Source organism: Cannabis sativa, chromosome X (assembly GCF_029168945.1).
Source record: "Cannabis sativa cultivar Pink pepper isolate KNU-18-1 chromosome X, ASM2916894v1, whole genome shotgun sequence".
Taxonomy (NCBI): domain Eukaryota; kingdom Viridiplantae; phylum Streptophyta; class Magnoliopsida; order Rosales; family Cannabaceae; genus Cannabis; species Cannabis sativa.
In genome coordinates this window covers 22,830,314-22,842,977 of record NC_083610.1, presented here as the reverse complement: position 1 = coordinate 22,842,977, position 12,664 = coordinate 22,830,314, and the positions used below count along the sequence as shown (strand labels likewise).

The window sequence follows — 12,664 nt, the reverse complement described above, 5'->3', positions numbered from 1 at the left end:
TGGGTGCCCAAATTAATTAGCTTTGAAAACAACTTCAACTAACTAAGGATAACTCCCCTCTCCCCTTGTCTTGTCTAAAGATCAAATCTTTAATTAATCTCTCATCTCAGTTAAAATACTACTACAGTACAATATATCAACCGACATGGAATCATATGTCTGAGTTTGGTGATTCCCAATGTTTAGTTGGAATGGAATCCATTGTCAAAAGACAAGAAAAGAATAACCACTTTTCTTAATCACATTTACTGGGACACCAAATTCTGGACAGTACTTAAAGCAGAGTTAAACATGACTTATTCTGCTGGCTTTCATCTGAAGCTTCTTCCTTTAGGATCTTTGTCTCTGTGTAGCATAAATTTAATAAGGGTAACATCCCCAAAAGAGATTTGAACATATTAAGACACCATTTATAGCAAAGTTTCTCTACAAAATTCATTCTTTTTACAATTCTAATAGGATAGATACATATTGTAGTTTAAAACATAATGAATTTAACTTGCCATTAAATAACAAAAAAGTAGCAAAGACATTGACTGTGTTGTCTGTATCTACATAATAATAATAAGAAAAAGAAGAAGAAGAAGAAGAAAAAAAAGGCACAATGAAGTACACTCTTGACTCTACTAAGCAACCAACCTTACACATTTATTGCAACCCCTATAATCTCAACTTGATGATCTGCCGTCAAATGAACAAAAGGCAAATCCTGTATTGTAAAAACATGGATACAAAGCAATTTAACATCTAAATTTACACTTGGTCAGTTCATGTCCCATTACAAAAGACAAGTTTTAAACAAAAAAGATCAAACGAAAGCCGTTCTTTTTTTTTCTTTTCTTTTTCTGTAAGAAGAGCATCATTATGATTATGAATCCTACCTCAGCTATCAAACTTCTATCTTGGATTGGAATCCATATTATGTCACAACAATGGGGTTTGGAGGAGTTGGACATATAATTATTATGACTGCACCACTTTATTTTGTTTGACACATTCAGGTGCCTTGAACCCCTGACATTTCCAAACTGATTTCGCCTCAATTGGCATCACTCCCTCACCAGAAGACTCTACAGTAGTAGTAAACAAAGACATATTACCAGCTTTAGGATTTCCCATGTTCATATCAGTCAAGGGCGTGTTTCGTATATCCACCTCGCCTTTGGGAGTAGTAGCTTGCTCCCTGAAGTTGCACATGCTTAAAGGCAACTTCTTTAGCTTCACTCTTCCTCTCTTTTTACCACTACCACCACAAATATCATCTAAAATTTTCTCCTTTGGCTGACCTATTTCTGCTTCTCCAATATCTACTGATTGTCCAGCTTTATCATATGTACATACCTTGTCATCTGCTTTACTTTCGCATAACACTCTGCCAGGACCTTCAAAATCAACCTCGCCTGCAATTTCTCGTTGTCCATTACAACTAGATGTGTAGTATTTGTCATTTGAATCTCTAGTTTTATCAGAACTCGATAAGGCTTTAAGTTTCTTGTGTTTATGACCCTTGTATTCGGGACTAGGAGAGTTCTTTGATATTCTTGGTGAGCTGTTTATAGCTCTATGCAAATTACGCGCCAATTCCTCATCCTTCTTACAATTCTGAATAGGTTGGTATTTTTTGTACAATAGCTGAACCGGTACATGCTTTTTTGACTTGTTCTTTTTCAGATATCTTTCCTTGTTGACAGCTTCTTCAGAAAAAGAAGCAATCAAATCCAATGCTGCCTTTGCAGCAGCCACCGCCTTTGCTGCTATTGCAGCCTTTTCTTCGGCTGCAGCTCTAGCAGCCTCTGCTGCCTTAACTGCAGAAGCCGCTGCTGATTTTGAAGCATCTACTATTTCATCAGGAGATAGATTAGCATTATTATGAGAGCTCAACAGATTGCTCAGACGAATGTTGAATTGGTCCGAGGTAGGTGATGAAGGAAATGCAGGAGAGCCGGGTTTGGGAGCCAAGGCGGGTGATGAAGAAGAGGAGGAAGCAGCTAGAGACAGCTGCAAAGAAGCATCAACATCTGAACTCTGTTTTTTGAGGCCTGCAAGTAGGCGCTTACGAGGAGGCAAAAGAACATCAGAATCCAAATGATTCACATCACATAGATTAGTCTCCATTGTTTCCTTCTCTAATTTACCTCCTTTTACACCACAAAGAGAGAATGGCCACTAAATCTACATCTACATGAAAAAGAATTATAAGAAAATGTTTATTAATTGAGATTCAATATCCAATCTTTGTACTTATAGAGCAAATTAATTGAATCAACAAAGCAAGAGTCGTTCTCAAAACACCCAATAACTCATTCATGATCTTCTATGATCCAAACCAATTACAAAACCAATCATTTCTTATTGTATAATTAATTTGATATTCAAACATCACATGTTCGATCCCTTCCATTGCCAATAAAACATAAAGTTAAAGCTTGAATTAGTGCAAAGCCCAATTGTGTTTTTTCAACACAAATTGGAAACAAAGAGAAGACCCCAATAACACAAATTGCAAATTCTAATTAAAAACCTGAGCTTTTACAGAAAGCTGAAAGACCATCATCATCATCATCAAAACAACATAATTAGAGAAATTGAATTGAGATTCAGAGGCAGTATAAGATGATTAAGATCCTAATGAATGAATCGTGGAGAGCATGAGTTGGGTATGTGAAAGTGAAAGAGAAGAGGAGAGAGAGAGAGAGTTGTAAGTAAGAGAAATAAATACCTGATCTTTATTGTCCAAACAAAGCCCAGAAGAGAAAAGATATAGGGCAAGCTGTAATTAGGGTTTTGAGATATAGAAAGAGGAGAGGGAGATGAAAATTCAGGTCCTGACTCCTCCTCCTGATCAAGATCATCTTATATATGTGTGTACAATACAAAACAATACATATTCTTTCTTACATGACATTACATTACATAACATAACATCTATTAAATTAATTAAAAAAAATTAAATATTTATATATAATAAATTTATGAGGAGAGGAACAAAGAAATTGGCTAATTGGATATAATTAATGTAAGTAACCTTCTCTTTATTAAGAAACTACGTAAATGCCACAATCATTATCCAACATAAAATAATTTTTTAACCACAACTGTAATTCTCCTCATCAATCCATTTCATTTCTTACCCAAAATTTTCATTTTACATATGTTTTTTTTCCGTAAAGACTGAATTTTTAATAACTAAAAACAAACTAACGAACCGACCCTTCTGTCCTCTGTTTTCTTATTCTGTGCTAAAATAACTATAAAGTCTCCATTTTTCGAAAACTAAACACACTCACTCACACACCCTTTTCTCCCATTAACTCAGTTCAACCAAATTTATCAACTTTTCCCTCCTAAACCCTAAAACCCTAGTGGAAGTGGTGGCCAAATCCATGGCCACCATCCAATCATTGCCCCAACCTCTTCGTACTTCACTGCGCTCTGGGATCATTCTTTTTGACATTGCCACTGTGGTCGAAGAGCTCGTTTTCAACAGCCTCGACGCTGCTGCTTCAACGGTATCAGTTTTTGTAGGCGTTGGGAGTTCTTATGTCAAAGTGGTAGATGATGGTGAGTACCCGTTTCTCTTATTTCTCTCTCTGTCGGAAGAAAATGCATTTTTTGTAATCCTTTTCGCACATTTTGTAGGATCAGGCATTCCGAGAGATGATTTGGTGCTTTTGGGAGAAAGATATGGTAATAAAGTTGCTTACTTTTCTTTTCAAATTCTGAAAGATTCATACACTGTAACTTTACTTTAATAATGTGTGGGCAGCAACATCGAAGTTTGATCATTTAGCTGATAAGGATAATGAATGTAAGAGCTTTGGGTTTCGAGGGGAAGCATTGGCTTCAATTTCCGATGTATCCTTGTTAGAAGTTGTAACAAAAGCTTCTGGGAGGCCTAATGGATACCGCAAAGTTATGAAGGTGTGTCTTTTTCTTTCTTTCTTACAAATGATATAGTTTAAGCAGAAATGCCTGTATTGACTTTCCTCTATTTGTTGCAGGGAAGCAAATGTTTGTATCTCGGAATATATGATGATAGGAAGGATGTGGGAACGACAGGTGCAGACCCTATTCCTAATATTGTTATATGATCTTATAAAGATATTCTTGTGTCTCCAGATGTAACGCCCTCCCATCCCATGGACTTGTTGTTGGAACTTGTATATGGAAATTGCTATACTTACGTTGTTGTTGTGTAAGTTTAACTTGTGATCAATTGGTTTTTGAGTGACTCTACTATTTACATTGGTTGATGGATGAAGAATGCTAGTTGCTTTGTAGGTTAATCGCTTATGATGTTGTAGTTTTATGTTAATTTCCTTAGAACAAGTAAAGTTCTTGGTAATTGTTCATTACCTCAAGTTGAAATGGGCTTTTTTTACAGTTTCTGTTCGGGATTTATTTTACAACCAACCAATTCGGAGGAAGTATATTCAATCAAGGTACCTTGCTACTTGGGTTTTCTCTTTACTTTGTTGTGATTTATATCATGTGATGGTTTCTTCCAGCTCTCTTTGTGTTAATTTCATTCCACAAACAGTAATTGGAATGGACATTTATGTGTTGTTTTGTTTGTTTATTAACTGAAAGCCCTAAGAAGGTCTTGCAATCGATCAAGAAATGCGTACAGAGAATTTCCCTTGTGCACTCAAATGTATCTTTTAAAGTTGTTGATATAGAAAGGTAATTTCTAGTCACAGTTGAAGTTGGATCAAATACTCTTTTTTCTTGTTTACAAGATCTATGATGTATGCAGTGAGGATGTACTTCTCTACACACTACCTTCTTCTCCCATGTCCCTATTGACCACTTGTTTTGGGACCGAGATCTCCACCTCTCTTCATGAATTGAAAAGTAGTAGCGGAAAAATTAAGCTTTCTGGATACATATCTTCCCCTTGTGATAATTTGAGCATCAAGGTAGCAAGATTCACATTTTGTGGTTATGATACTAAATATATGGATTTTCTTTTGTTAGCTCCCTGTTTCTTACAGCTTCATATGTGCTTTTGCAGGTCTTTCAATATATCTGTATCCGATTCTATGCCTGTTAACTCTGAATTTTTCATTGTGGATGTATTGTGCTTTGAATAATGTTCATTCAATAGTTTACCTTAACACTAACATCTGCAGATATTAATTCACGGTATGTGTGCAAAGGGCCAATCCATAAATTGGTGAATCAGTTGGCAACTAGATATCATTGGTTCGATCAAGGAAAAGCTGTCAATAATTTCCAAACCAGAAAACGAAGTAGAGCTCAAATATACCCTGCTTTCATTTTGAACATAAGGTGCCCTCGCTCCTTTTATGATTTAAACTTTGAGCCATCAAAAACCTATGTAGAATTCAAGGTAATTTCTTCTCTGCTTTGTCAGAAGTACTCATTTAAGTTGAGCTCATACTGTCTTACGTGCAATACATCAAATTGCCAACTTGCTCTAATATAAGTATTAAGTTCCTGGAGTGGGTACAGTTACAGAAAACAGTTGGAATAAGCAGATGCTATGGTGTCTAATCTGAGTGCCCCTTTTTCTTTTCACAGGATTGGGTTCCTGTACTTGCACTTCTTGAAGAGGTCATTCAAGACTTGTGGAAGGAAAATATGTCTGATATCAAGGGCGAAGATCTACTGTTGAACGGAGATGGAAACACCATATCTTTAGGAGGTAATGACCTGTCAAATCAACCAACTTGTTGATGTAAAATAACTTTTATCCATTTCTATCAGATTTTATGCTTACTTCTCGTTACTTTTGATTTAAGTAAGAGCCTGGGTAATGTAACATTCTTATGAAGTCGGTTATTTTTGTTGCTAGATTTACATGATGTTTTCCCAAGAAACTCCACAACTGGGAATAAGAAGGGCAGAATCCAAAATTCTGAGGACTCTCTTGACCCTATTTCTTCTCATCTGAAGATGCCTATCAAAGAGCTCAACTACATGTCCCAGAGGAAACAGGATATGATTACAAATAAAAGCTCACAAAAATGTACTCAGTACTTCGATGATCAAGAAGATGAGATGGATACATTTCATACTGACAATTCTCTTCAAGCATGGGATCAGCCCCTTGCCCAATGCAAGCTCAAAGTATCTAAAAACTACGAGCACCAGCCGTTCATTTCTAATAACCACTCTTTATCTCCAGATGATTATTGCCTGGTAGATGAATATACTTCTGGAGAGAGATGCAGAGTGAGTGCAGATGTTAACTTCAGTTCTTCGTGGGGAAGAGATTCGTTTGAAGCTGATCTCGGTCTTAGCAGTGAAGCTGTTGATAGTTCATTGTGTTGTGATCATCAAGAACTCAGCAATGATGTGGCAGTGAGCAGGGATGGGAAGAGACCTTTTCTGAAGAGTTGCTCCTTCAGAGGGTGCCTTCCACAAGAGAGGACTTTGTGTACAGATGATGTTTGTAAGTTTAAAAGTGATAACTTTAAGATCAACCAAATGTTGAACTGGCCTTATGGCGGGGTTAATGTTTCAGAGACTAACGAGAATTTTGATTTCTTGTCATGTCCTTTGCGGGAGGCCAACACATCAAGATTTCAGTCCTCTCCAACTGCAGAAATCGGTAGTTTTTCAAGATCTTCCCTAAGGTCATTCCCACTTTATGAAGAGCCTACCACTGACTATAATGATGGTTTCTTGTCTGATTCGGTTAAAAGGATAGAGACTATTGGCTCTAATCATCTCAATTTGGACCCTGAATGGTGCTCTTTGAGCTTAGATTCGATTTCCCAGCCCACACCTTGGGATGTAGATCATTACACTGACTGCAGATATAGTAATGATGTACTGGAAAAGAGATCTAGCCAAGAAAAGTGGAATGCAAGCTGTTCATACAATGAATTTTCAGATGCGGACTTGGGTGAATTCCTTCCTAGGCACAATTTAAACAAAAGACTTCCCTCTAAGTCGGTGAACATATCAAATCATGGGACAGACTGGTTAAGTGAAGTATCTCTTGGTAAAAACCAGTTGAGTAGTGAGATGTACAAAAGTCAAAGAGATCAAAATAGTTATGATGAAAGTGAAGGGAATGATCATTTCTCTAAACGAAGATCAAGAAGCCACTCAGCTCCGCCATTTTGTAGAAGCAAGAGAAAGTTCTTGACCTTAAACTTCCATTCTACAGGAAAAGGGGGCAATGACCCAGCTTATCCAGGTAGTTTTATTGAAGTTTTTGTATACAAAGTTGGTGCTGATGCAAGGCTAGCTAATACTGTAAACCACTTGTAATGTGCAGAAGGTCGTGAACGGTGGAAGCCTATAGTTTTGGGGGATTCGCTGTTAGACAACAGGTACTACATTTGCCATTTTCATTTTTTTCATCAATAGTAAAGCATTGCAACTGGTCATTTCTCTTTTCTTGCTGGTGTTGATTTGACTTCAGGCTAGATTGGAAGAATCTACAAGACCTGAAGGAAGACTTAACGGAGATTAGAAGTGAGGAAAGGCTTGAACAGTCTGTTTGTTTCGACATTCAAGATGCTCCATTTAAAGGTAAGTCCATTGTCTGTTATAGTTAAAATTGTTAGATATCTGCATTGACACTTATGGTTGACAGTGTTTTTCTGTTCCATCTGAATTTTCAGATAATGTTTCCCTGAATTGTGGGAGCAAATGGCGGAACAGCTGCCCAAAGACTGCTGTACTTATTTTGCCTTCCCTCTTTTTTCATTTTTTTTAAAAAATATGTAATCATTTGATGCAATAAACGTTTTCCATAATTAATCAGTGATTAAAGTGTTTGTTACATACATGCAGCACAATAATAAGTTGCATCACCATGACATCCAGAACGAGAGTAGTATTCTCGATATCTCTTCGGGATTCTTGCACCTTGCTGGTGACTCTTTAGTTCCTGAATCTATTAACAAAAACAGCCTTAAGGAAGCCATTGTTCTCCAACAGATTGATAAAAAATACATTCCAATTGTGGCTGGGAAAACTCTTGCTGTCGTTGATCAGGTACAGTTATCAAATATCCCGACTTTATGTCGGTTGTTTTCCTTGCCAAGTTAGAGAACCATTAGTTTATTCATGCATGCACAAACATGTGAAGTTCTGACCTCAGCAGTGGTCCTTTTCATCAGCACGCTGCAGATGAACGAATCCGACTAGAGGAGTTGCGTCAGAAGGTAGAAACGAAACGCCTTCTGTTTTATGAACTTTTCGAAAGATACACTTTCTTGTGTTTCTCACAATGTAGTTGAATTACCAAAGGTCTTGTCTGGAGAAGCAAAGGAAATCACTTTTCTGGATGCAGAGAAAGAATTGGTATGGTATGCTGTCTGTATTTGATACTCTTAGCAATGATTTTACTTGATAATTGAAACTCTTTCTGTCATAATATTCAGATGCTGCCAGAGATTGGGCATCAGTTACTGCATAGCTATGCCAAAGAAATTAAAGAATGGGGTTGGATATGTAACATTCATGCTCAGGATTCAAAATCCTTCAAAAGGTATGTTCCCATCTTTAAATATTTATAATTATATGGTATGAAATAGATGGCCAGCACAGCATTTACTTCTTATTGCAGGAATTTGAATCTTCTCCACAACCGGCCAACGGTTATTAAGCTCGTTGCGGTAAAGCACTCACTACTCCTTTTAGCTAGTCCATTAAACTAACTTTTCTCTTCAGTATAGCTCTACTTTGGTAAATGATCATTTTAAAAAACGCTTTGTTTAAATTGAATAACATACAGGTACCATGCATCTTAGGAGTCAACTTGTCTGATATAGATCTCACTGAATTTCTCCAACAGGTACTTACATTTATTGACTCAATGATCAACTTGTTTTTGGCCAATTGAATATATTTTCTATGCTAACTTTTCTTTCAATGTTTTAGCTGGCTGATACCGATGGATCTTCAACAATACCACCCTCTGTTCTTCGCGTCCTCAATTCCAAAGCATGTCGAGGTACATGCAAGATCAAATTTTAATGTTTTTTTTTTTTTCAATTCTCATATGTTCATAGATTCTCAAGTGTATATATTTAAGGTCAATAACTGATGTAATATTTAAAGGTGCAATTATGTTTGGGGATGCATTGCTACATTCGGAGTGTTCCCTTATCATTGAAGAGCTAAAGCATACCTCCCTTTGTTTTCAGGTATTTAAGGTTTAGACACAATTGTTATATTATTATTAGCAACAGAGGAGAAAACATCTTCTTAACTACTATGATTTGTGCAGTGTGCACATGGGCGGCCGACTACTGCCCCGCTCGTGAACTTGGAGACACTGCATAAGCAAATAGCTAAGACTACACTGCACACTGATGATTCCAACGGGTTATGGCATGGCTTACGCCGACATGAGCTCAATGTTGAACGCGCTGAACAACGTTTGATGTCAGCATCTTGTTAGAGTAATATAATAGAGAGTTTGTTATCATAGTGTAAATAAAATACAAAACTGCAGATTACCAATATGGATTTCACATTTGATGATGTACTTTTTCACTTAATAAATCTCTTTTCAGAAAGTTATGCTACTACATGTTACATCTTCAGTTTAAAACTCATCAAAAGACAGGGAGTTGCAATGCTTGTAAATGAAAGGTTTAAATTTGTTTAGTACCCATAAATGTATTTACAAAGATTTTTACAAAAATGAAGAGTGTAATCTCAACTCAAGTGTCTTTAGTTGGGTTAACAACACCACACACAAGGTGTGTTAGTGGTTAAACATAGCTTCATCCTCTGCAATTTTCTTTCGAGCTCTCTTCTTCCTTGTCATTGTCGGTTGTGACAGCACACAAGGCCTTCCATATGGGAACAAGCATCTTCGCCGGTGGCCTCAATACCTTGACAAACAAAAATGGAAAAACAAGTTTGAATTTAAACAAATTGGATGGATAGAGCTTCAAAAGACGAATTTGAGGTTACCTTGAAAACAGAAATGAGTTGTTGTTCTCCTTGAACAATCAAAGAGAGGTTCCAGTAACATGTAGCTGGAGTCACACATTCCAACAGAACTGGCTTCAAAATCTTGTCTACAGCAATAAACCGACGACTCACTCTTCCTCTGCAACAATTTTGTAATTTGTATTTACATAAAGCTAAAATAGACACAGAATTCAACTACATTGATTTCAGTACATACATTATTCCTTAACTACCTGGTATAGTGAGTTTCAATCTGAACTCCAAAAGCAGGCATGAGAATTACAGACTCTGAGCCATTCAGAAAGTAATCATATGTTAAAAGACAAACATTTTTAGTATAATAAATTCATATAATATGTATAAAGTACTGACCTTTGTGGATGGGATTCCCAAGCAACAACTTTAGAAGAAGAAGCAAGCTCCATGGAAGAATGAATATTGGACTTGGAGTGCCCAATTTCAGATTGACGAAAAAGAATGCAATGAATGGGGAGAAAAGAAGAAGAAGAAGAAGAAGAAGAAAATGGTTGAGAGTAAGAGTGAGGGGATTGGATGAAGGTGGGAGAATGTTGTGAATCTGAAATGAGGATTTGCAATCAGTCAAGTAGGTGTATGATGATGAGGAGGATGATATTGAAGACTCAACCATTGCTTCTGGGATTCTTTATTACAACAATTACGAAGAAAGATGTTTGTTTTGGTATCAGAATTCCAATTATTGACATCACCACAGATTAGTCTCCATTTTTGCTCCTGTAATTTAGCTCCTTTCAGTCATTTCATAATTAGTGTTAAATCCAGCTCCTTTTCTTCTTATTATTAATATTAGAAGATTTATAAGATAATGTTTATTAATTGAGATTCAATATCCAATCTTTGTACTTATAGAGCAAATTAATTGAATCGACAAAGCAAGAGTCTTTCTCAAAACACCCAATAACTCATTCATGATCTTCTAAGATCCAAACCAATTACAAAACCAATCATTTCTTATATATAATTAATCTGATATTCAAACACCACATGTTCGATCCCTTCCATTGTCAATAAAACATACAGTTAAAGCTTGAATTAGTGCAAAGCCCAATTGTGTTTTTTCAACACAAATTGGAAACAAAGAGAAGACCCCAATAACACAAATTGCAAATTCTAATAAAAAAGCTGAGCTTTTACAGAAAGCTGAAAGACCATCATCATCATCAAAACAACATAATTAGAGAAATTGAATTGAGATTCAGAGGCAGTGTAAGATGATTAAGATCCTAATGAATGAATCGTGGAGAGCATGAGTTGGGTATGAGAGAGAGAGAGAGAGAGAGAGAGAGAGAGAGAGAGAGAGAGAGTTGTAAGTAAGAGAAATAAATACCTGATCTTTATTGTCCAAACAAAGCCCAGAAGAGAAAAGATATAGGGCAAGCTGTAATAAGGTTTTGAGATATAGAAAGAGGAGAGGGAGATGAAAATTCAGGTCCTGACTCCTCCTCCTGATCAAGATCATCTTATATATGTGTGTACAATACAAAACAATACATATTCTTTCTTACATGACATTACATTACATAACATAACATCTATTAAATTATTTAAAAAAATTATAAATTTATGAGGAGAGGAACAAAACACAGCAATCAAGTTTGCATTTTTAGGTTTGAAATGAGCACTACATCTTCCAAATCAAATGTACAAAAAGCCCAATTGTGTTCTGTTTTCGTACACAATAATTAAAGAAATCGAAAAAGGGGCAATACAATTCAGAACACAATAATTGAGTTTAAGATTTGGATTTGAACCAAAAGCAGCAATCAAGTTTTCGTATTTATGTTTGAAAAAAGTTGGTTTTTAATACCAAACCAGCTGAGAATCACTATGAACCAAGGCTATTCAAAATTAAAAAATAAGTACCTTCGTCCACAAAGAAGAAGATGAAGAAATTGATCTCTTTTACTGTGAGAGAGAGAAGTCTTTGTTGTGAAAATGGTGGGAGATCAATTTACCAAAAAGCGAAAAGAAAGAAGATTTAGAAGGGCAAGGCAAAAGCTGAATAGCATTAAGCTCGAGCTAATGAAGATTTTGCATATCGGTACAATTAGATTTAGAGTGTTCAATCTTCGACGCAGTAACATTTTTTGTTATCGTCTTTAGGCCACACTTTTCTAAATAATTGTAACTTTCAAATCGGGATTCCGAAATATGTAAAGTATTTTTATATTTAAGTTTAACCTCTAATTATTAAAATTTTTAAATTTCAATAAACTCATTGATTCAAGCGAATTTAGGGATAAAACTATAAATTCGAGCTTTTAAAAAAGGATCCAACACCCAGGTTGACCTGGTTTATAGCCTAGCGCCTAGGTTAACAATCAACCTGGGATCTGGGGCAGACTTACATGTAGGCGAGGCGGGATAGTCGCCCTCCAAAAAAAAATCGAGAAAAAAATATAATACAATTTAGTTAGTTACGATATATATTTATAATAAAAAATTATATATATAATTATAATATTAGCTTTAGTGTAATGGTTAAATTAAATTACTTATAGGGTAGATGTTAATGGTTCAATTCCCATAAAGAGCATTGTTTTTTTTCCTTTTTAAGTTTACTTTTGTCCCCTCTGTCTTACAAAAAAAATTATGCCCCCTCACTTTAAATCCTGGGATGCTACCTTCAATTGCTCAAATTCAAAATCGGATGCGACCATTGAATCCAGAATGGTCAAAAATAGGGTAGAAAACCTCATCCTCAAGTTCAGAAGCC

At 35.9% G+C, this 12,664-nt stretch overlaps 3 protein-coding genes across 9 annotated transcripts; 1 reads left to right on the top strand and 2 right to left on the bottom strand.

Moving 5' to 3' along the window:
* Positions 1-471: 471 nt before the first annotated feature.
* Positions 472-2,925, bottom strand: LOC115702603 (uncharacterized). Of its 2 annotated transcripts, none has more exons than XM_030630018.2 (2): positions 2,720-2,925; positions 472-2,178 (listed from the first exon to the last, which is right to left on the bottom strand). In XM_030630018.2, the coding sequence occupies exon 2, from the start codon at positions 2,113-2,115 to the stop codon at positions 964-966; it is 1,152 nt and encodes a 383-aa protein (XP_030485878.2). In that variant the 5' UTR covers positions 2,116-2,178; positions 2,720-2,925; the 3' UTR covers positions 472-963. The 2 variants fall into 2 exon arrangements, with proteins under 2 accessions (XP_030485878.2, XP_030485879.2); XM_030630019.2 differs by having other exon boundaries at positions 472-2,172; positions 2,720-2,924.
* Positions 2,926-3,129: 204 nt separating this feature from the next.
* LOC115702602 (DNA mismatch repair protein MLH3) lies at positions 3,130-9,518 on the top strand. Of its 3 annotated transcripts, none has more exons than XM_061106651.1 (23): positions 3,130-3,561; positions 3,646-3,687; positions 3,767-3,921; positions 4,002-4,059; positions 4,385-4,442; positions 4,591-4,683; positions 4,757-4,919; positions 5,015-5,030; positions 5,133-5,353; positions 5,545-5,668; positions 5,819-7,171; positions 7,253-7,307; positions 7,400-7,509; positions 7,602-7,657; positions 7,774-7,977; positions 8,103-8,147; positions 8,233-8,286; positions 8,367-8,473; positions 8,552-8,600; positions 8,720-8,779; positions 8,866-8,938; positions 9,046-9,131; positions 9,215-9,518. In XM_061106651.1, the coding sequence occupies exons 1-23, from the start codon at positions 3,384-3,386 to the stop codon at positions 9,386-9,388; spliced, it is 3,534 nt and encodes a 1,177-aa protein (XP_060962634.1). In that variant the 5' UTR covers positions 3,130-3,383; the 3' UTR covers positions 9,389-9,518. The 3 variants fall into 3 exon arrangements, with proteins under 3 accessions (XP_060962634.1, XP_030485875.2, XP_030485877.2); XM_030630015.2 differs by having other exon boundaries at positions 3,134-3,561; positions 3,640-3,687; XM_030630017.2 differs by lacking the exons at positions 3,130-3,561; positions 3,646-3,687; positions 3,767-3,921 and having other exon boundaries at positions 4,055-4,195.
* On the bottom strand, positions 9,457-12,089 carry LOC115702604 (uncharacterized). Of its 4 annotated transcripts, XM_030630021.2 has the most exons (6): positions 11,812-12,081; positions 11,276-11,393; positions 10,282-10,571; positions 10,143-10,197; positions 9,910-10,048; positions 9,457-9,827 (listed from the first exon to the last, which is right to left on the bottom strand). In XM_030630021.2, the coding sequence occupies exons 3-6, from the start codon at positions 10,556-10,558 to the stop codon at positions 9,717-9,719; spliced, it is 582 nt and encodes a 193-aa protein (XP_030485881.2). In that variant the 5' UTR covers positions 10,559-10,571; positions 11,276-11,393; positions 11,812-12,081; the 3' UTR covers positions 9,457-9,716. The 4 variants fall into 4 exon arrangements, with proteins under 4 accessions (XP_030485881.2, XP_060962637.1, XP_030485882.2 ...); XM_061106654.1 differs by having other exon boundaries at positions 11,276-12,089; XM_030630022.2 differs by lacking the exon at positions 11,276-11,393 and having other exon boundaries at positions 10,282-10,662; positions 11,812-12,075.
* Between the last annotated feature and the right edge of the window lie 575 nt (positions 12,090-12,664).

What these genes read in the sequence shown, in the direction of transcription:
- LOC115702603 (XM_030630018.2), bottom strand. Translation starts at nt 2,115, where the DNA reads ATGGAGACTAATCTATGTGATGTGAATCATTTGGATTCTGATGTTCTT.
- LOC115702604 (XM_061106654.1), bottom strand. Translation starts at nt 10,558, where the DNA reads ATGGTTGAGTCTTCAATATCATCCTCCTCATCATCATACACCTACTTG. An exon ending in TGGGAATCCCATCCACAAAG is followed by an intron (nt 10,198 to 10,281) that starts GTCAGTACTTTA and finishes TGAATGGCTCAG; the next exon opens with AGTCTGTAATTCTCATGCCT. An exon ending in ATTGAAACTCACTATACCAG is followed by an intron (nt 10,049 to 10,142) that starts GTAGTTAAGGAA and finishes AAATTGTTGCAG; the next exon opens with AGGAAGAGTGAGTCGTCGGT.
- LOC115702602 (XM_030630015.2), top strand. Translation starts at nt 3,384, where the DNA reads ATGGCCACCATCCAATCATTGCCCCAACCTCTTCGTACTTCACTGCGC. An exon ending in TCAAGATGCTCCATTTAAAG is followed by an intron (nt 7,510 to 7,601) that starts GTAAGTCCATTG and finishes CTGAATTTTCAG; the next exon opens with ATAATGTTTCCCTGAATTGT. An exon ending in CAATTCCAAAGCATGTCGAG is followed by an intron (nt 8,939 to 9,045) that starts GTACATGCAAGA and finishes TAATATTTAAAG; the next exon opens with GTGCAATTATGTTTGGGGAT.